At 40.4% G+C, this 22,911-nt stretch overlaps 2 protein-coding genes across 15 annotated transcripts in view; one reads left to right on the top strand and one right to left on the bottom strand.

Moving 5' to 3' along the window:
• The window catches only part of NRDC (nardilysin convertase), a 90,680-nt gene that overhangs the window by 38,272 nt on the left and 29,497 nt on the right, over nucleotides 1-22,911 (top strand). The window lies entirely within an intron of this gene.
• OSBPL9 (oxysterol binding protein like 9) overlaps nucleotides 1-22,911 on the bottom strand; it is a 48,653-nt gene that overhangs the window by 17,411 nt on the left and 8,331 nt on the right. For 4 of the 12 annotated variants that reach the window (XM_015870572.3, XM_015870573.2, XM_085511711.1 and 1 more), the window contains exons 3-6: nucleotides 19,194-19,272; nucleotides 9,857-9,933; nucleotides 2,516-2,611; nucleotides 1,085-1,132 (exon numbers count right to left, since the gene is read on the bottom strand). In XM_015870572.3, coding sequence (XP_015726058.1) covers nucleotides 1,085-1,132; nucleotides 2,516-2,611; nucleotides 9,857-9,933; nucleotides 19,194-19,272 — 300 coding nt within the window. Of the gene's footprint in view, nucleotides 1-1,084; nucleotides 1,133-2,515; nucleotides 2,612-8,396; nucleotides 8,614-9,856; nucleotides 9,934-18,583; nucleotides 18,721-18,757; nucleotides 19,273-22,911 lie in introns of those variants that run through there. The other 8 variants (XM_015870575.3, XM_085511713.1, XM_015870576.2 and 5 more) reach the window with 6 other exon arrangements.

Raw genomic sequence — 22,911 nt, 5'->3', positions numbered from 1 at the left:
AACAGCTGCAGAAAGCAGCATTGAGCTATTTGGGAAACACTTAACATGCAACTTATCACCAAATCTCACTTCCCCAGATGAAAAGATTATGGGCTGGCTGGCAGTACCCTGCAGTTCAGACTCAGTCCACAGCCTGAAAGCTGAACCGTATTTACATAAACAGGAAAAGTGCTAAATACGGCATTAAAAAGCCTCTTAGCTGCTTCAGTCCAGGAAGAGATGTGGTAAAAAAAAAGTATTTTGTCAGATCTTTTTCATTTTTAATAGAGATTAAATGGAATCTATAGTAATGGCAACACTTAAAGACTTGAAATCTGAGGAAGCTGACCTCTTCTAAATAAGCTTCTTCCTTTCTCTACAAAGTCAATCTGCTCCATGGACACCTTGCAGAGATGAAGGAAGAAATCAGCACAACATGCAGAAAGTCTCTATGGATTAGAAGCACTGTCACAGCAGGTACTGCCTGATCTGCACGGCAGCACCTGAACAGAGGTCAGCATTGAAGGAGAATTGTTCCCCAGCAGTAAATATGGAAGGAAAAGCAGAGTGTCTTTAGATCCTGCTCCTTTGGTCAGCTGTCTACAGATTAAGCACACTTATACAATCACCTCAGGTAAATGAAGTCTGACATTCTCAGACTTCCAACCCATAGCATTACCAGTCTCAGAAACAAATGAAGACTGAATATGGGAAATACGTGATTCTTGGTCTTCATTTTTTCCCTTCAGAATAGTTTGCTATTCCTACAAACACATCCATTCGATGCTCATCTTAGTTATAAGATTAAAAAAATTAAATTGCAAATTTAAGTTATAATACTGTGATGTTAGTAATAGTAATCATTGGAGCCAACAGTCATTTCCTACAGATTGAAATCTTTTCAATGTTATGGCACCCAGTATTACTAAAAAATTCTATTTACCATTTACTCACAACACAAATTATAATGTTACGTTACTCCAATGGCTCTCAGAGATGTAGACAACTTGAAGAATAGGAAAATATTTAAGTATCTATCATCTATTGCTGCACCAAACAATCAGATCAAGCAAAATAAGCAATATTTAAGACAAAAAGTACTTGCTTTTCTCTGTTCATCATCTTTGCAGTTCTGGAGTTTTTCATCAAAGAGCTAAAAGCAAGAAAAATATTAATAGGCGTTTTTTTTTTGTAATGTAACAGCCAAACTGACAAAAAATTCTCAATTAAGCACATTTAATAAGCACCTGAATTATATGATCTTGCTATTATTACCCAAAGCAGTTTTTCCTTGATATTCCTTTACAGAATGCAGGATGTAACAAACTTGTAACTCACTTCTTACATTACTGCATGCTCTAAGAGACAAAGCCTCAGCTCCTGAGGTCAGTCCCACAGCTCAAGCTGTCATGGTTCTACCACAGTTTCAAGGTAACTAAAGTTAATACCTCAAACTGTCATTCTCCTCTTCCTGCAAAGATCTTTGCAGTATAGGAGTGCTTAGTAAAAAAGCCTAAATTCTTATCAATGCTTCCAGGTACCTTCTTAATTCAGGTATATCATATATAACATACAAATAACATATATACATACAAATAACCATTAAGCTGTTGAAGGACAAAAACAGTCATTAAGGGTAATGCTCAAAAGTTCCTACTATCCACCCTTGCTCAGACAAAAGGCTGCACTTTTGACTGTGTGAACTAGAGCTCTTCTATCAGTTGCCTCAGAAGTAGTTACTTACGTGATCCCCTTTCCCTTGAGGGCTCATTTCTGCTTCTAAAGCAGACTTTACTTGTAATCTCTGGACATCCTCTAATTTGCTTTTATTTCCTAATTAATTCCTACGCTTCCTCCTCCCTGCTGGTGTGAAAAAGCAATTAAAAGGAGTCAGGTTTAAATACCTTCTTTCAGTGAGGCATGCTCCTCCCTAGATGGTCGATGAACACAAGAGCTAACTACTGAAGGAAACCTCTGCAGATCAGCTTCAGATTTTGCTTGCATCTCTTCTCCCATTTCCACTCCTGTCACTGCACTCTCCCCCATGTCCACCCTGCTCTGCAACTGAATTTTTGCTGAATACTCCATGTACAGTACTTGTCCATTATATCAGGGGAAAAAAAAAGTCCAAACCAGCAGAACTGAAGCAATCTTAAAAGCAATTTTAACCTGCTGAGTCATAGGAAAAAAGCTTCCTGACCAGCAGCAAAACCTTTGTTTTTCTCAACAAGGTGAGTACTGCGAGATACGACCTTATCACTCCTCACCTTCCATCCCCCCAAACTCTTGAAGTACAAACTAAGTGGAAAAGAGCTGCGTTGGTACACAACCTTTGGTGCACAACTTTTGACAGAATGTTTTCACTCAAGGACAAAACAAAAAGATTATCACTACTGCAAGAAAGTCTGAAACTTATTTGCAACTGTAGTTGTGTATTACTTGATAAAATGCTCAATTGCCACAAGTAAGACAAGAGCTTCCTTTCAGACAGACCTTGAAATCCCCACAGTACAAGAAGTGCACCAGTTTAACTTACCTTCAGTTGGTCTATCAAGATCTGTAAGTAAGCATCAGCCTCAGTGAGTTTCTTATCAAAATCATGAACGCTGGGAACAAACCCTGAATCCACACCCTGGAGAGGAGAAGGAAGAAAAATAAAATAAGAATCAAGCTTATAATTAGATGGCTTTTATGGGGAAAAAAATTAACAGCAATATGGCTTTGACTGCCAACTGGCTGATAAATGTTGCCTTGCATGCACTGTATAAACACAGGCACACAGCTGAACGCATTCATCTTCTGTTTGCAGCTAAATCAGTAACAGCAAATCGCTGCACATTTTCAGTGTGGGTATAACTGTAACACAGCAGAGCATTTCATTACTTTTAATTGCAAAAGAAAAGAAAAATCCTTAAATAACACTAATTAAAGGATTTTTTCCCCCAAGAAAGCCTACTGGTCCCATGTTCTCACATTTCTGTTCAGGAGGACAAAACTACACTCAAGTGCATGACGGCATTTTTTGCATCTGAGACCACTTTTGCCCATTACAATGCACTGAACTCAGTGCTTCCTGGTGAAGGACTGAACAAAAGAGCATTAAACCAATTCTTATACACAGGCTCACCTTCATACTGCAAACATTTGCAGTTCTTCCTCCTGTCTCCCCAGTTCTTTACAGCTACAGTAATTTGCACCCTTTTCCTATACTTATTACATCTCATTGCATAAATATCAACACGGACAAAATACTGCAATGAAACTGATTGCTTTCATATTTTCTTGCTTGCAAATTTATCTTCCTTCATAATGTCAAATTCAAAGCATGAATCTGTACAAAAATGCCCAGTCTAACAAGATCACAAAACCCACTAATGGGAAAGTCCTCCCAACAAGAAACTTCGACACTCCCTCTAACTAGAGAAGTTAATACATACAGAAACTAAGGCTAAAACCAGATAAAACTGCTATTCCATTCCCTTACTGAAGAAGGGATGAAGCAGCCAGCACCATTATTCCAGCAGTCTACCACGCTCAGCTAACAAATCATGGGGACAAGGTTTCATACACCAAAACTGCATGAACTGAACAGAAAATTTCTGCTGAAGATATGCAGCAATACACTTTACTGCACTGAAGATATGCGGCAATATGTTTTACTGTGCAGATTATCTGTATGCTGCATTAAAATGAAGGTTTTTATTTTAGTTATCAGTTTGAGATTATTAACAACCCAGTATTTATAGCAATGGCTTCAAGGTAAAATGCCATTCCTAAATTTCCCCCTCTTAACACTGAAGGAAAACCTGAGTAAAACATGAAGTGCTACAGCTGAATAGACATGGACACCAAACATCGAGTGCAAACTGCAGCCTCAAAGGTCTATTAGAAAGCTAAAACTTCAGTCAAAGAAAATCATAAAAGCCGAATGTAGTGAGTGCCAAGCTGACCCTGCAGTGAAATGAAATGTAAAAGTAATTGAAAATAACCACCAGGTACATGAAGTTGCATTTCACTACAAGCTTGTTCTTGATCTGTACAAAGGCAATTCAGATTCAACTTTATATCCTCCTGAGTAAATGTACTAGTCTATGTTATGGGAGATTAGATTCATCAATTTAAGTCCTCACGTGGTTTAAAATCAGAAGCCAGGAGACAAGTTACAAAAATATCAAGATTAACAATAGCATGGAAAAATGCACTGCATAAACAGCAAGAAAAAAATAATCAGTACTTCTAAGTCAGCGGGCATACAAACAAAGAGCAGACATAAATGACGCCCTTATTTCTTTGCTACTTAGTCACCTAAGGACACAGGAGAGGAAAAAACGGGACCCCACCTCCCTTCTCTTCCTTCCCCTGCCAAGTAGGAAATGAGGCTTCAAAGAAATGGGCGAGCACACTCACCTGAATGGCATTTAACAGCCTGTTAAATTGAGAAACTGAATATCTTAACTAGCAACTTTTTATTTTTAATGAGAAACTTGTATTATATAGTGCTCAACTACTCATAAACTGACAAGAGACCTGCCTGCAGAGATAACAGAACCCCCACCCTCTCGAGGGCAGAGTTCAGAACTCTGCTGGGTCTGGCCCTGGCCAAGTTGATCAAACCAAGGAGCTGGTCCTGCAGGAGAAGGGGCTCGGACCCACTTCCAACTGAAGTTGTGCTGTGTTCAAGTATCTTCAAATCACAGAGAAGAACAGGAACTCAGGAATCTACCGTTTTGAAGAGCCTAATATCAGGACCAACCCAAAGCAATATGGGCTTTTGTTTCCACTGAATAGCTGTACGTAGCCATAAGTATACTTCACTTCCCTCAAATAAAGACTACTCTATGGTAACATCATCATTAAGGAACTGACAGTCGTGTTAGCAGGCTAAATGGCTGCAGAAGCAAGTAGTTAATGAAACTCACAGTGTGCCTGCCACCTCCTGTAACAATACATTTGGTATTTCACTCCTCCCACAGAAAATCCCATGTTTGATAAACAGGCTGTAGTAAAAAGTAAAATAGCATTCTTCCCCTTTATTTTCCCATCTCTTTTCCATTTGCTGAGATTTCCTCTTCTGGACATACCAGAACTTTAAAGACTAGGCTGTGCAGGGCATGTACCACTGCTCACATCTGTGGTAGCACAGCAGCACTGACCTACCCAAGGAGGGGTCCAGTGTGAGCTGCAAGATGCCCAGAAAGGGGGTGTGCAGACAAGATAGCTTTCCTAGGAAGGAGTCCACGCACCAATCTGAGATTGTGTAAGGAAATCCCACGCTAGGAGTCCTTTCATATATACACATCCTTTTCAGAGGGGGTAAATGAGGGCAAGAGCAAAATATAAAACAATTAAAATATACATAGCATAAGGCTCATTTTCCTTACAACACAGCTAGCACTGAAGGATTTTCTATGTTGTTCCCATCCTTCAAATCAGAAGTCATGTACACCACTGATGTATTTCTATTCAAACCTGTCCATGCCAAGAAGTAATTCCAACCTAATTTCAAGCAGTTCTTCCAAATAGGATGGGGTGAAAAATCTCATCACTCTCAGAAGAAGCCTAACAGAAAAATTCTAATGTATTTCTCAAATAGGAGCCCCTTGGAAAATGAGCTGAATGAAGGCAGAGAAGCAAGGGAAAAGACAGAGGAAACAGTGAATGAGGGTTGTTCTTGTAGAATTGTTTTCCTGGGGGAGGAAAAGAGAAAGCTGTGCAGAGCAGGAGGCAGCTTTTCTTTTTAAAGACATTTTTGCTGTATCCTTCATCTGGCTTCCAAGTTCAGCAAACAATTCTGTGAGTCAGTTTAGAGGACTAAGTGTTCTGAGTTCACTTCAGAACCTCATCATAAACATACACCCTGCCTACAGAGTGTGTGACTTTGTGAAGGACATCGTCTGCAACTACTGATAGAAAACCAAAAGAAGGACACAATAAGTGGTGAGCCACTAAGCAATGCTGTCTTCTGGACTTTTATTTGCAGTTGTGGCACCACTTTTTTTTCCCCTCTGCTAGATGTTCAAGCTCTACTAAAAGCTCAGAATATACCTGTCTCAATAAGAAACTTCTATCTACTATTCTCATGTGCAGCCTTAAGAATTTCATCAGTAAACATCTTGGATAACAGGAGGCTAAGGGAGCTGCTACTAGCAACACATTGTCCCAAACACTTTACCAGCACACTTGAACCAGAAACAACTCAGTTCTCCTGTTGTTTATTTCCACCCTTACTCTGCTCTTTCTTTCGAGTCAGCAAACATTTGCCTTCCCACACAGACAACACAATGTGCAAACTGATCCGAGCTGAAACTAAACAAGGAAGCAGGGGGTTGCAGGAAAGCACTCTGAATTTCGGTCAGTTCTGGCTGCAGCTCTTCTCACTGTGCTGTCTCTTCCCAGCTGCAGCACCAGCAAGTACTGGTGAAGCCATGGCGTAACTCCTCATATTTAAGCCACTGTTATCACCTTTCTCATCAACCACTACAGATTCACTTTGCAGAACATATTTTTCTTACCCAATTTGCTACGTAAGAGATAAATATCTTGGTCTAATTATGGAGACATCAAGCAATCTAGAGAACTTTTAGAATCCCATTCTCTGTAGCAACTCTTTCCTCAGTCACTGCAGTTCCTCTGTCACTCCAGAGCTCATTGGCACATCAAGTAGAGGCTGGGGCTTCACCTCAAGGATTTTCCTGTTTGGGTATGAAAGTCTTCGTAGCTTGCAAGAATCTCAGTACTCTCTAATGTGGATTATTTCTGTCATTATGCAGCTTTTGCACAAACAGTCAGACAGTTACCAGATGCTCCAGCAGCACTGGAATGGCAAAGATGGGGGTTTTAAGGCGAGAGTGAGTACGAAGGTTTGAGCTAATGGAAGAAGAGATAAAAAAAGCTCATCCCTCCAGCTCAGGGTGGGCATTACAGACAGGATCCTAACGCTACCAAAGCACTACCAGAATAAAAGCTGACATGATCGGCCTTCTACGATGCTTCAATTTATTCAGTCTTTTTCCTAAATTCCCTTAAGGTCTGAGAATACTTCCTGGACTCTTTTAAACAGGTGGCCCCTGGTGGGTTTTTTGTTGCTGTTGTTTCTTCAAAGTAGATAGATATTTTAAGTGTCCCTGCATGTTTCAAAACAAAAAAGAATGAACCACGTTATCACGGTACCAAGAGATGTGAGTTATCTTCAAGTAGTTTTAATATGGGAGAACTCTAGAACCAGGAAGTACGTGCAGCACGGCAGTGCTGCTTGGGAGACTGGAGAGCAGAATCTCTGTATCAAACAAGACCTGAAGCACTTCCTTCTTGAATGGAACCAGTGGTTGTTATCAATTCCAGTGAGGAACAAACGAAAATGTGAAACAAATCATCCCCCTACCTCTGCCCAGACAGGGAAGGAAACCAATCTACAGCCTCTCTTCACTTCAGGTACTCTCTTCCCCTTATCTCTTGTGTGTGAGAAGCAACCAATGTGCTGCCAATACACAGCCACTGATGGGGTAATGGTCAGTGCAGGCATATGGGAAAAGCACAAGGGGATGCCAACACTATCACACCATCTGCTGTGGTCTTTTTGATAAACAAAGGTCGTATTCTAAGAACTAAGAGTGACTTAATATAAGAACATACAAAGAAAGCAAGGAAAACAACAGACTTCAGCCTCAAAATTGAGGCAAAAATAGATTACAAGCACATATGAAATGTTTCCTTCCTATTTTTGTTTTATTTGGTACATTACTGTCAGCCCTCTGGACAGCAAGCGTCACTGTGCTCATTTCTACGTACTTATGACTCAGTTTTCCCCCAGTTCCTTGACCATTGCTCATTCTCACAAGTTTTTTCAAGTGTTTCAAAACCATTCTAAAGACTGAAGAACAACACAGGACACTGAGGCCAAACAAAGATAGCAGGCTTACATGAGAGCAGGGAGCACCCAGGCACCGCCGCAGCTCCCCACCTCACACCAGCTCCCTGTGCTTTGTCGATCAGCTTCGCACACACACAGACCGCCTCCTCTCAGCAAACTTTCTCATGCCTAACAGGTATCTGCTTCATGCTAAAAATGAACTTAACCAGAGTTAAAGACTCATTTTCTGAACCTGAACACTCCACGACCAGACCAAGCAGACTGTTCTTCACAAAATACTGGAAGCTGCGTGAAAACTTGATGAAGGAATCAAGAGACATACATATCTGAGGGCAAAAATAGATGGATTTTTAAATCTATTTGCACAGTTTTATATGAGAGAGATCCACATTTCAACTTGAGCCACCTAAGAAAATAGCTTTACAGAAAAGGCTGTACACAGCGGCACTCTGAGCCTCATAAGTGTGGGTAATAACCCCTCCTTTAACAATTAATTTATCTTTATCGTCCAAATGAGTAAAAATGAGAAAGAATAGTGGAAGCCCACCCGCGTTTGGGTGGGGAACGCGATCACGGCCGTAGAACAGCGGCGCTGCCCTCGGGGCGGAGTCGGCTCCCAGTCAGTTAGGACCCGGTCCCGGCGGCCCCCGGCATCCTGTCCGCACGGCCCCATCCCCGCCCGTACTCACACCGGCCATCCCTGGGCGCGCAGCGGTGACACGAGCAAAGCGGAGCGGCGGGGCTGGCGGAGCGCCCGGACCGACAGCGCCGCCTCCGGTGGGGCGGGGAAACGACCCCGCGGCCAAGGCCCCGCCGTCCGCATGACGGGAACAGCGGCCGCGGGTTGGCTGCACCACGGGGCCGCTCCGCCCCGCGGGGAATGGCGGCTCCGCTGCGAGGCCAAGTGCGGGCGGGGCTGCAGGGGGCTCGTCCTGAGTCGGCTTCTAAAGCCGGCATGTTGGAGAGGGCTCCTGAGAACGAGCGGTGAACGCCGTACTGGGAGCACTGAGGTGCTGCTCTCAGCGCTGGATTTAGTTCAGGAGCTGAAGGTGTTTCTTACTAGTCACAGATTGTTATTTACTCCCTGGAATATCAGTAGATAAAGTACTAATTTAGTTACTTGTGGTCTTTTAAGGAACACGAAAAGGTTCTTTAGGCAAAACAACAAAAAAACCCAAAACGTTGCCAAACACTTTTTAGTAGGAAATTAAACTAAGCTGACTGAGAAAACACAAGTGGGATCAATTCAGGCTTGTTCTAATTCTTCAAATTGAGTAAATGTCACATAAATCAGTCTTTATAAGCTCCTTCCCTTTTGGTGATATTAAGGATTTCATTATGTTTATTCAATGAGAGCCTTTAGACAATTCCCTCGCTGTTCTCTGAACATTCTAAACCTTTATTCAGTACAAATAGCAAACTCCTCCTTTGTATTTCTACAGTCATCAGACCAACCAGGTATGAGAAAACCCCTTCCTGAAGTCTGGGTTTCTGAGGAATCTGAGTCTCACAGACAGGCTGAGAACCAGCCTCAGTCCACCATCCATTCTCAGACCAGAGCGTTACCAACATCCAGCTTGCACAGTGCATTCAAACAGCAGTTCCGCTCTTGTTATTTGTAAAGAGGTTCAATGTTACTGCTCTAATTTCAGAATGAGGCTGCACACAAACATACCTACACCAGTAACCCAGATGTCTCATTCTGCTCAACTCAGTAAAGACCAACTCTCAGTTTATTAAAGAAAAAAGAACTAAGTGTGTGAGTCTGGAACCAATTAAAACACCAGCTAACGAGGAGAAGTTTCATGCTGACTTTTCATGATGGTAAGGCAAGCAAATAGTAACAGGAAGATTAGAACCTAATCTCTGGTACTGATATCTTACTATGTCTGACTGCACGGGCCATAGAGCAAGCAGATGTGCAAGATTTGGTTGATATTGGCAGTCGCACCACTGCACTTTGTTGTTCTGAGAAGTAAGAGAAGTAAGAGCGAAAGTGAAACTTGCCTGCAGCTGAAGGGTATGGCGGAGAATGGTGTCCTCTAAAGCGTGAATCCACTTCTCTCTCTCATCGGCATCCCGAGCTGAAAAAAGCAGTCACAAGGTATTGTTAAGTTACATGGAGTCTCATGTGCTAAAAGCCATAAGCAAACAGATCTGACGTCCTCACTAAATATGGAAGCAAAACTATAATATTTATCTTAAGTTATCAAGGACATAATTCCGCAGTTTTCTTCATATCCTGTTTATTTTTCCATGGTTACAGCTCCATAACATTACTGTGCTCATCTGCGTTACTGGAGAGATGTCTGTAGTAATCACGCAGGCAAAAAGATATCAGTGCTTTGTAGAAATTTTCTTCCCCATACCATTAGAGTTCTCAGCTCCTGCTCAAGCTAAGAATTTATTATTCCTTTACTTATGAATTTGTTTACAACTGATTATTTTAATTCGTGCCACTTTTTCTAACATTCCTTTAATAGCAGTAAAAATTAAGGCTGATTTAGATGCAACAACGTTCAGGTATGGAGATGTTTGACAGCGTCACAGTGCACTTCAGTGAGGCTTTACATGCACAAGGCTCTTCTAAGCATCACTTCTGTCAGGGCTGCAGTTCTCTTTATGAATATTTGGTTTGGGTTTCTGAATCAAAAGGAAACCAAAACCCATCAGAACGATAAGCTCGTCAGGAATGACTTAACGCTATGGGAGCAGAGGGGACAAAACAGCCGTGGTACTGTATCTCTGACACCAGGACTGCATTGCTTCAGTGTCATCATTACTTACAATGGAGAAAGCATGACTTGTTATATAAACAAACCTATTTTAAACTGAGCCTGTTTTAAATAGGTGCGTGCTTTTCTGCTCAACAGATACATATATATATAGATAGATAGATAGAATGTGAGAGAAAATAATATAATAATATTACATAAGAGTGATTCTGCTTTATTTCTGTTTCAGGGATTATTTGTCCCTTATCCATCTTTAGGGATATATCCAGGAAGAAAGTCTGCACACACACTTCCTCAATTAATTAAATCATCCTGTTTTCTTAGTTACAAGCAACCTGTACTGAGTTACCCATTCAATTCTGTTTCAGCACAGACTTAGTAACTTTGAGCCTTGAAGAACAAAGAATAATCCGGAGTGTATCTAGACAGACATGTATAAATCCAGATACAGTGTCTTCACTTTGCTGGTCTCAAAGAGCTCCCTGCTGTGCTGGAGGAGTGCTTAAAAAATTGAGGAGCAGAGTAAGCAGACACGAGGTGCATTAAGAAAAACCCAAAGGCTTTATGTAGACAGGAGATACACTGGCCCCTATACAGACTTAGAATAGTTACTGACAATTGTTTCACATTCCTTATTCAAGTGGAAGGTGCTTACAAGAAACAGGAAGTCTGCTACAAGCAAGGAAAGCTGAAGTGAGCTGGCACCTATTATGCACCTGAGAACTAAGACTCCTATCTGACTTATGACTGCTATCTGACTGTTATGAAGGCTACAAAAATATCCCTAAGTTAATATATAGAAATATACTCTCCAGCCTCAAAATGCTATTTTCAGTCTCCTCATTCTCATCCTTCTGCTTCCATTGCTCTTATCCTTCAGAATCCTGCAGCCCAAACCCACCCACACTCAGTACCTCCACAGGTATTCCAAATATCTAAACTAAAAATTCCCTTGAAAAAATTATTTCTTACTTTCTCACAAATCCATTCCTTTAAAGCACGTTTCACAGGCCAGTGGGAGGGGAGGAATATCAGAAATCCACAGAAGAATCATCTCCTGCCTTTGGCAGGGGGTAGCTGCAGGTTTCTTTTAACCTAAGCACGCATGCACACAAACATCCTGTTCTTTTCCTCGCATGCCTTGCACTTCAGCACTGATTTCAGGATCAGGTTCATGTTCCTCCAATGTTAACTGGAATTGTTGTTTGCTTCTTTGGCTCTCCTAAGCCAGAACAGACCCCTCTGCCTACTTTTTGCCAACTTATCAAATGTGTGTTCCGTGTTGCATATTTCAGAGTATATAATGATTCTTAGGCTTGTTTTCTTCATTGTTATTTGTGTTTTTTACATAACTGCCTCCTGGTTCTAAAGAACACCTTATTAGACAACTGTGGCAGAAGTCATTGGAGCAGACTGCTACGTAATTCACAAATTATTTGATACAACAACCCTGTGTTCAAGCTTTTTTGCCTGAGACTATTTTATCTGAAAAAGAAACAATTAAACTGCAGACCAGTGAATTAATCTTTGTGTTGCAGCAGACTTCCTATGACCTTCCAGACTGCCAGCAAAAGGAGGTCACTGTATTAGTTAAACACTAATCTCAATACACAGTGGCCCGTTAATAAAGGTTATCACATTTAGCCTTGTGTATCGAGTGCTGTACAGAACAGAGAAGGCTTATAGCAATGGGGAGGACCTAAAAACCAACTATTCAGTCCGGCTCAAAAACCGAGCTCTTTCCCATGCTCACAAACAAACAGAACTTTTGGAGGTTCTATTCCTTGAACAGCCCATCTTACAGCTATTTTTGCCACAGTTCAGCAAAAAGAAGGAAAAAAAAAAAAAGCTATATGTTTTTCTCATATACAAGAAAGGACAATGCTATAGCACAGCAGGATCAGTCTGTAGGTAAAAAGCACAAATCCCATCAGCTTTGCTACTAAGATAATGTCTCTGTCATAAAAACCCAAAATAGCACCACAAGAAGACAGCTTACTGCGCATAAACACACAGTGCTGTAACCTTGTCAGCATTCTCTGATCAGGACCTGGCTTTCAAACCATCTCTCACCATTATGGGATCCTTCCAGCTTTCCTCTATACACTCTTTAAAAAAAAACAAAAATCATGGAGAAACAGCAGGTTACAGATTTTAGTAAAGCAGGCTGCAAGAGAAGCTACATTAAATCTAACCAAAATGGCTGCTGTGAGATTAGGTGCAAGTAAAAGCTCCCTAATGGTAAAAGCAATTTAGAACTGAACAGCTGCCAAAAGATCACTGATGAAAAAAAAAAATCAATGGGAACATTCAAAAAAGAGATTAGCTAACATAGTCAGAAACAATTTATGGGAAAAATCTGCACACAATGGTCAGAGATCGTTATCCATCCATCTGTAGGAAAAGCTGGCTATCCACTGCATTTTACCCTAAAAAAGGGTTCCTTCGGAAATATAAAAATACTCCAGTAACTTTTCAGCTAAGATTGTGATGCACACTTTGTAGTACTTGCTCTGCACCAGTAAATGCTGGAGGATTTCATGAGCTGATAGAGACTCACCCTGCTCCTTAGTCCCGTCCTGAAGTCACCCTGACCTCTGTCACGCTTTGACCAGGCTCCATTTTAAAGTTAGTACCTCTCTCCTCTGCTTAAGTTCTTAAGGGAAATTTTACTCCAGAATTTATTTCTGCCGACATATTTGGGATCAGACAATTAGTATCAGGACCAGGGAATGTCACCTATGCATCTCTAAATGTGGAAGAACAATGTCTGGTCTCTCTTCACAACAGCTCTGACAAAGAGATGGAGGGTAGGGAACAAGGGAGAGACATGAGTTACTTTCCCTAGGCTGATTCTAGCTTGGACTGACAGTTACAAAGCCAAACAAGGAACACAATATCTAAACGAGAACTCTTTGGCATTTAAAAGCCATAGAGGTGTTCAGCTGCTGACAGGTGATTGAAATGCTTTTACACTAATTGGAAACAGCAATGGAATAGAGGAGCCCCCATCTATATGAATGTGTGCTGTGGCCTTAGCCCAATGGGTTAATGCAGTATTTACCTTGTCAGCCAAATGTAAATGGTATTGGGCATCAGTCGCCCACCAAAATATGCATACTCTATCTGCAGCTGAGAGAGCAAAACCAGTCCCTGTGTTATTCTCTATTCCAAATGCAAGCATCATTACCTCAGTTTTTACTGCAATTTGCCAGTGAACGTCTGCAAATGGAAGCAGCTAAACCCACAGAGCTATACATTCACTGCTGTATGCAAGAGGCAGGAATCACTGAAGGCTGAAACACCACAGATTTACTACGATTGTGCCAGTTAAGCTCCTGTTACATTTTTCTATTAGAACTAGAATTTAGAAGAGAAATTACAATTTGTTCCCTTATGCTTAACCTTTTAATCCTTTGAGTCTGCAGCACATCCTTCGAAAGCTACCTGCATAATTCATTGCGACATCTCAGGCATGGCACAGTCAGCCACTGGGTCCTTAAAGCAATCACAGCCCTATTTATGACCTGTAAGAGAAGCATGCTTAACCAGTATGCAGGCGCACTGCAGTGAGATTCAGGATGACAGTAATATTTGTACAAGCTGTATTTCTTGTGATTCCACTTGAAAGCACTAAAGATGAGAGATGGCTTCTGCTGAGGGTTCAGAAAAAGGATGCTTTGCGAGGCCCAAAATAAGCTCTTATACCTCTGAATCTCCCAAACTGCCAGGCAGGATATGACAGGGATTTAAAAAATATATATCTATACTATGAAGAAAAGGTGGCACATGAAATGCCCCCAGCATTATTATAAGTTCCCAAATACAGAATAAATGTAATTTAGAGTTCCCGTATTTGCCTTGTTGTGAAGAGGTTATGTTTATACTTTAACCAGATGTTAAAGTACGGCGTAATGCATTTACTTTTTTCTGGCCTAAGCTTGGTAGCATCTACAGATTAGATATAAGCAAGTTTGACAACTCTCCACAATACGCTTCCCAGCAGCATTTCTAGGTCATGCACAGCAGCACTTGGAACACTGGAACTACAAAACACCACCTCAGAATTAGCAAGCTGCTTTTTTTTTTTCCCCCCGTGTGCATCCACATGTGCATCAGGATGAAATAAAGCTGCAGGATTTAGTTCTAAAAACAAAAGGTTACTTATAAATACACCATACTGTCTCTGAGTGAAATGCATACTTGATTTTCATTCACTGTGACCTACTTACAGGCAGAACAGGGAAAAAAAAAAGGCTATTACACCCACAGAGTCAATAGAGTCAATTATGCAGTATTTATTCAGACAAAACTTAGTGGCACTGATTTTGACACAAAAATCCCATATTTTCTCACCCAAGGTCAGAATTAATGCAGTAACCTTCCACAAAAATGTCCAGATGGCAGACATGAGATTCTTCCTTTTTGGAGATCAATAGGATTTTTATCACCAATCTCAACAGAGAGATTTTATCAGTAGTGCGCAATAACACGGAAAAGTCACACTTCATAGCCAATGTCAGAGGGCTGTTCTGTGGTTAAATAAGCGGCTTTTCAGAGTCACTGAGGGCCTTTTAAACCATAGAAAGACACGAGATGAAGCAGGGTTCCATACAAACATACCATCATTCCATCGCTTATGTGTATCCTTCTGATACACACAGTTCTCACACCTATCAGGAGGTTGAACACAATCTCAGCGCCTTATCTCCTCTGTAGAATTTTGGAGCTGTCACAATCATTCTTTCCCCTTCTCCTAATCCTCCTGGTGCCATTCTTCATCCATTCATAGAAACCAACCCTCCTTTTGCTCTCCCTCCACCCACTGAAGACTCCAGTGCAGTTACTATAAACAAAGTCTAATCCCATCCAAAGGAAAAGCACAGAATGGTCTCCTGTCAGTGACATACTAAGAAGCTTTATCTGTGATCTTAAGAAATCAGTTAAAGTGCTGCTTCACTGTTACCTCATTACAACTTCCCCATTGCTTCGCTGTCATTTGGAATCAATTTTACAGGTTGCTTTTTGAGTGAGCTCTATAAGCAGTGCATAAACACAGCCTCGGGCGGAAACTTTTGTGACAAAGGCAATCTATGATCAGGAAGCTATTGGTTCTCTCTGGGAATTCACAGGCAATCTGTAACGTACTAATCAAGCATTTTTCAATGCGAGTCAACCTGCTAGTACTTATGTTTTCATCAGGAAGTGTCAATTCCACGTGTCAAACCTGGGATTCCTTGTTGAAACAGAAGAAAATGTTGAACTTCTCAGTATCTCTCTGTCCTTACAATGAGACCTTTCCTGACTATTTCTCCTCCATTCCTTATGCTCACATAACTCCTCTTCAAAACAGCTGCTACGTATTGAAACCTACTTCTGGTTCTCAGGGGAATTTTTGCACTTTTCCCAAACAGAGGAGGACTATATCAGCCTCAGAACGCTGTGTAGCACAGACATTGTCAGGTTCAGAAAGCAGAGCTACTCCATCATGAGAAGAGAGGAGAACAAACAGCACAGCTCTGCTGTAAATGGATGAAGAGACAGGTCTGGAAATTTTGCAGCAGTGCAAACTGCTGCTCTTCTTAACTATAATAGCACTGTTGAGAGAGGAATTTGCTGTTTCAGCATCACCAGAACCCCCAGAAAGCCGTGAAAAATATTAGGTCAGGATAAATGATGCAGACATAATGGACAGAAAAATCACTGAGGAAACCAGCACAGAAGATTTTACACCAAAATCCTCTGACAGGCATTTTTCCATATCAGGTAAAATTTTAAAAGCTCTCAAGATTTTTCAGAGGGAAGGCTGCAATTTGTGAAGTGTCATTTACATGGGGTAATGCGATGGACTGAACTGCCTTCTTACACCACAGGGGCAAGTTTCTGTACTCCATGTGGTGGACAATGGTAAAGTTGTACAAGAAGCTACAAATACTGAGCATTTCCCAAGGCAGTGCTGAAACAAAGATCTAAAGCCATTATACTTAATTTTGACAGCTTAACACAAATACAATCTCAAATTCTGATACTGCTCAGCAACTAATGCTCTTGTGATATCCTTGGTAAATGCTGTATCACACATTAACAAAAATTCCCTGCATTCACAGCACTACCTTTTGCTGTGTATTTCCTCCCTCTTTTCTCAGCTGGGATGCTATGCATTATGCATCGCAAGATAAACTAGAAACTGGGTCAGGATGGGGAAGAAGGGGAAAAAAAATCTACCTTTACCAGCTGACAGGACTCACATAATGGGTAATCAGCTGCACAGCAACATCCCTGCTTCCTCTCGCAGATTACTTTTGTGGCAGGAATAGGAAAGGAGAAACTAAACCTAAAGCAAAATCATCTCAGATCAATGCACTGGACTGCCTTTAATATTTTAATTCTTTATTACACACACAAAGCAGTGGAGACAAGACTTGTCTGCCTTCCAAGGAAGCGTGCTGTAAAAATAAGACCCGAGTTTTCAGGTAGGAGTTTTTGTTTCTGAATACAGTGTATGCTTAGTGAAGTAATTCAATACAAATAAAAGCTGTGATTTTCAGGTTAGATAGCAGTTTGAACATCAAGAAGGCAAGAACATACTTGACAAACTACCTTAACTCCTGAATTCAAGTCATGAGCATCCCTGTGAGCAGAAAAAGCAGCAGTGATATGAAGGACAGAACTTACTTTCCAGACTGGAAGCGCTTATAACTTGGTGATGATACAAAGATATTAAATGGGGAAAAAACCTCACAGTATTTGAAGGTTACAGAACATTTAGAACATGGATATATATTGGAGCATGAAAAAAATATAGGATCAAGAAAGAGCTTCCTGACAGGAAGTTCATTAAACTAACCCAGCTGTCTTCAGCTACTTGAACAGAATTGTGCATCTGAACTGAACAAACCCATGAGGGAATGAATGCCTTGAGATCTCATTTAGAAACCTTAAAATAAAGCCACATAACTATATAATACATTATGGCCAAACAAGGGTCAATCAGGAGATGAAATACATTACTCTTAAATATATTTTTAAATCTCTGTAGATGTTCTGCCCCTCCTTTACAACCACAGAGTAAACAGGTACCAATACTTCAATATGTAACAACAAATAAAGGGAAATAATCTGCGTGAGCCATTATGTGACAGAACTGGTGTTCAAAAATTAGCAATAATATTTACAGCAGTATTTGGTATACAACACTGTATACCAAATATGATAGAAACACTGTATACCAAATACTATCAATCTTCTAAGACATTTAGCTGCTCAATACAGAATACAGTACATACAATATAACTGTAAGTCAGAGACATATGACAAAGGTTTTATCTTAGTAACTAAAGACGAGAGATTTCTAGATTTACCACTATCAAGTTCTCAAATATTCAGCAGTATTTAACTTCATAGTACTGAAAGACTGCCAGAGTACTGCATTCCATTACTGCATTAGCAATTACCTTGCATTTTATCAGTTATCCTTGGGAATAGTAGATTTAAGTACTACTGTTAGCTCAGCATTATCAAGGTATGCTTATGAGGCTTAAAGCTGCAGCATTTAGGAAGAACTGTAGCACAAAGAATACAGATTCCAGCAACAACATGATGTACAATAAATGTTTATCATCAGAAATATTCACACAAACACAACAGGATTAACGATAATTTCCACTTCCAAATCACTGATTTTAAAAATATGTACAGTATAATACATGCTACAGAACATTCCAGCTTATAAAAATTAATAACTGCTTACGTGCTAATGTGCTTCTTGGATATTCAGTTTCCAGCTCTATGCAAAATAATTTAATTTTTCAGCTGATTCATATAAGAGGAAAAGCAAAGGAACTAAAAAACAGCAGCTGAAAATTATTTTAATCAAACTTCCATAGGATTTTAACATCGGGAAAAAAGAAGTTCTCCAGACAATATCATCACATTCTTTTGTTCTACTGCTGCAGATAAAATCATTTAAGGAGTACAAACAATGATAATAGTACCTTACCCTTTCTACCGGTGAACCATAGCATGCAATGACGAAACATAGCAGTGGCAGATGGCATTGGTGTTAGTAAATGTGAATAAAAGGATAATAGCAGAGAAATGGTGACTGGCAGACAAGACACAGAAATGTAGATGAAATGAATGCAAGCTGGTAAATCTTGAAGCAAAGCTCCACCTTTAAACCAAATGTTGCCTCTAGTCTCCTCATAATTGAGCATTAAGTTCTGTTTGGATACAAATTGCAACCTGCCGACCAGTCTTGATTCTCTTCACATAGAAACACATAACTGTATCTTGATAACGAAGATCAGAAACGTTCAGTAAGCGAAACCCATAATCAGGAGCTCGTTACTTTCTCCCAGTGAGTGATTTATTCTACGTATTTTAAATCTCCAAATCCTGCCAGAACCAGTCTCTTTCTAGCACGTATGTATCCACTGCAGATGTAAATCCCTGCCTAACCTGCAGCACCCCTGGATCCAGAATGTTCTCAGCGTGCTCATTTACGCTGTTCTGTTGCCAAACATTTAAAATCATCCATCAAATACAAGTGGAATCTATTACAAGAAAAAAAAACAAAAAAACAACAACAATCTCTTCTGTCAGCTCACCCTGAAAATGGAAGGTTTTCTGATCAACAGTTATTGTGAAGGTGCTGTCGTCCTCATCGTCTATACCAATCACAGCTCCCTGTGAAACAAAGAACAAAATCCTGATAAGGCAAGCAGTGACATCAGCAGCACACACTCTATCACTACACCACTGGAATTTAAAAAGCCTCGACTAACTGTAAGCACACCGAATACTGTAAAGAGCAGATTCCCTATTTAATCAGTGGTTGTAAATCAGTTCTTTAATAGAATATAGAATTTGATAAAACAATATTTGTAAAACTTAGTGATTTGCTGGGTGATGATGCAAATCTTTTACCTTTGCAATGGTGGCTTTATGCTACAGCATTGTTATAGTAGACAATATCCTACTATTATCTACTACATTTCAATGTATATTTTAAAAAGTGGGAGCAATACTTTTAAAGTATTCTCCATCTCTAACAAATACCGATTTGCTGCTACTCTACAAAAGAGGCTCCTGACCTAATTTCATCTCCCAGTCTATAAAAAAATCATTCCAGCAAAATGCATTTGTCCTATCATGTTGTGTCACTGGTACACTGCATGATCTAATTCTCAGTCCCTAAGTAAATACCAGCAATAAGTCAATAGGATGCATCAAAAGCTGCTGGCTTTGTCTTCCAATTGGTGGTGACATTTCAGAAGGGAATGTGAAGATTAGATGAAGGTGATCTGTGCTCAGCTATTTCCAAATCCATCCACTTCTGCATTCTTGACCCCCTTCCCTCCCCAAAATACATAAAAAATAGCACAATTTCAGCCAGGGAAGGAAGACAATGATAGAGGTCCTGTAAGACTCGTTTTCAACTCCAAACAAATTATTACATGTAGTTCAGGATATTTCAAAGATCCCAAAGGATATACTTAATTTCTTTCCTCCTGCTCCAGGAGATCCAGCTTTATGTCCTGTTTTGTCCTTCCCCCCTCCCACAAATCAGGAAGACACCCCTGGCAGGTGAACATGTTTAATTTGTTCATCTTGTCCTTACTGTGCAAGTACAACACAAACAACAGTAGCACCAGCACCCTGAGTGAGCTCCAACAAGTGGCAACAACAGAGGAGGGGGTAAGCAGTGGGCGGGCCAAAACATCACAACCTGTTTGGTACAGATCTAGTGGAAGGAGATCTCTGTCAATTTCATTTGCACACATTCCTCACAGCTCCTGTAAGTCTGGCTGATGGCATCCACACCTTTTGCTGTGCTGGCTGCAGGTACCACAGGGCAGAGGAGACAAGGAATAGACCCTATCTAAGAACAGCACCAACCATGTGTAACTCAGGGCTATACAGCAGGCAAGGAGAGCTCCAGACATTTTCCCCTCCACTGCCATAAGTGCACCACTTACAAAAGCACATTTTTAAAGGACAGCTCTGCAATCACTAAACAAGAGGCACCTCAGAAGCACAGCCCATCCAGGGCAATTCTGAATAGTTCTGGTACCCCAACATTACAACAACCAGATCATCAGCCATTACACACAGGTCACTCCAAAAGTAATGCCTCCCGTTTATTTTCACAGAAACTACAACAAAGAGCACAATAACATTGTCTGATATAGCAAATTCTCAGCTACAAAATACTGTTTTTCAACAGTCACCACCATCAGACAATGATGAACAAGAGCCTGCATGCCATGCTCATAAACATTGCCACTAAAATGCACCACCCACCGCCTCCCTGCGCTCACATTCACTGTTTGGTCTCCATAGACATTCAGCAAGCATTGATAAATGTCAATGAGTGCCATTTTTTTCCATATGGAGGAATTCAATGACACATCTTTGCTTCATACGCATTTCTATATCAGACATCATTGTGTCAGACTACCCCTCTGCTGCCATCTGTCACACGGCAACAAAACAGAATGGAATATTGGTAAGAAGGTTGAACCTCTGCTGCCATACCACCAACATCTGCCTCAGGTAAATTCATGGGCCAATGCAATAGAATAGGAGGCATTACTTTTGGGGTAAATGTTTTGTATTTGAGAACTATCTGGTAATCATGCAGTGTACCAGTGATCAGCCAAAAGCATTTTGCTCACAGAAACCTTAGGCAGGACCTAAGCATAGGGAAGATGACATAGATTCTTCCACAAACACACCTTCCTAAACAATCCATGACAATAAAAGACAGAATTTGAACTTCAGAGCCTACAAAGCGCAGGTATAAAACAAAACCAAGCAAAACAAAAAGGCAAGGAACAAGCTTTTAAAATTCATTCCAGAAAAAAAAAAAAAAAGGAAGCACTTTAGAAATCACATGTTTGTTTATGTTCACACCTACAGTTACAAATCAACAATTACTCTAAACAGAAAACCTCTTTGATAGAATTGCACATTGCAGTGGCCCATCTGTTCAGGTTCTGGTATTGTCATCTGCCAGAAGAGCTGTGTTACAAAAGCAGAAAGACCCCTTCCTCCCTCACAAAATAAACCCACACGTGTTCAGAGAAAGGAGTCAGCAAATCTTTGCAGAAATCCTAAGAGTAATCTGGGGTGGGAACATGGCAGATGGGGAAAGAGAGAAGGATTCTTTTATCTTAAATGCAAGTAAAAATGAATAATGCAATGTTGAACAGATTGTTCACTTTTAATACTTCCTAAACTGACAGGCTGATGCCAACCTCCACATTGACAGGCTCACAACACTATTAAAGCAGACACAGTTTTTGAGACTAAATTTCTCTACACAATGCAAAAAAAAATCTTAGAGATCTTCAGGAATGTAATGTTGCAAAAAGGGGTTGGAGTTTACATTATCCTTAAAGAAACTATAATCATGATATCAATACACTAAAAAGGGAAAAGTACAATAAAATCATCTGAAATGCAGATGAACAGGGATTCTCTGTATGAGTCTAACTGAGGTTGTTGGGACCCTTTATTAGGCCCACAGGAAGATCACAAAGTGCTAACAACAGAAGGAAGGAATAACTGCAATTTAAAAAAAAAAGGCAGAGTTCTGCTGCAACACTCATTAGATTCTGTGTCAGGCCACAGATCACCTTCCCTATATTTCTCTTCAAGACCCAAAATGATCCCATTCATGTCCATTATCCTTCTGAATTATTCACCCTGTTTAGATCAGCTCCTCACAAAGCATTCTGGAGCCAGAGATTATCTGAGAAATGGGGAAAAAACAGCAAAAGGACACGTGCAAGAGAAGTTTCTGAAAGTGCATGACTGTGTAGCATTACCACACAGGTACCCAGAATGAAGGTGGTGGGCCTACAGCATCCAAACCGGCAGAATGAAGGACAATGGAACAGAATAAAGGAATACCAGAAGTACAGAAAGAAAACAGTTTTGCAATAACTTCTGTAGGTGTAGAACTTACACCTACATATATTTACATTCACATGAAACGAGAACTGCAAATAGCAACTTTATCACAGCATTTTATTGTTAACCCATTGTATTTTGCCCTATGATGCTTTTTAGACAATGTATAAAGCACATAATACTTTTATACAATACCACAGAACAACCTGAATTGGAAGGGAGCCATAAGGATCATCGAGTCCAATAACAGAATGCAATTAGCTTAGCATGTCACTTGACCTCTAATGTTTTCTTTCTTTAAATACTTTCACTACCTCAGTGTTTTGCAGAGTCAGCAGCAGAGCAAAACCTCAAAAGTCTCCTTGCAGTTCTCTCCCCTAGACCATATTATCCACAGTGAGACATTTA

The sequence above is a fragment of the Coturnix japonica genome, chromosome 11, assembly GCF_054131305.1.
Source record: "Coturnix japonica strain WE chromosome 11, WE-NBRP24, whole genome shotgun sequence".
In the NCBI taxonomy this organism is placed as follows: Eukaryota; Metazoa; Chordata; class Aves; order Galliformes; family Phasianidae; genus Coturnix; species Coturnix japonica.
The sequence above is the reverse complement of the archived record's forward strand: the minus strand, read 5'-3'. Positions and strand labels throughout refer to the sequence as shown.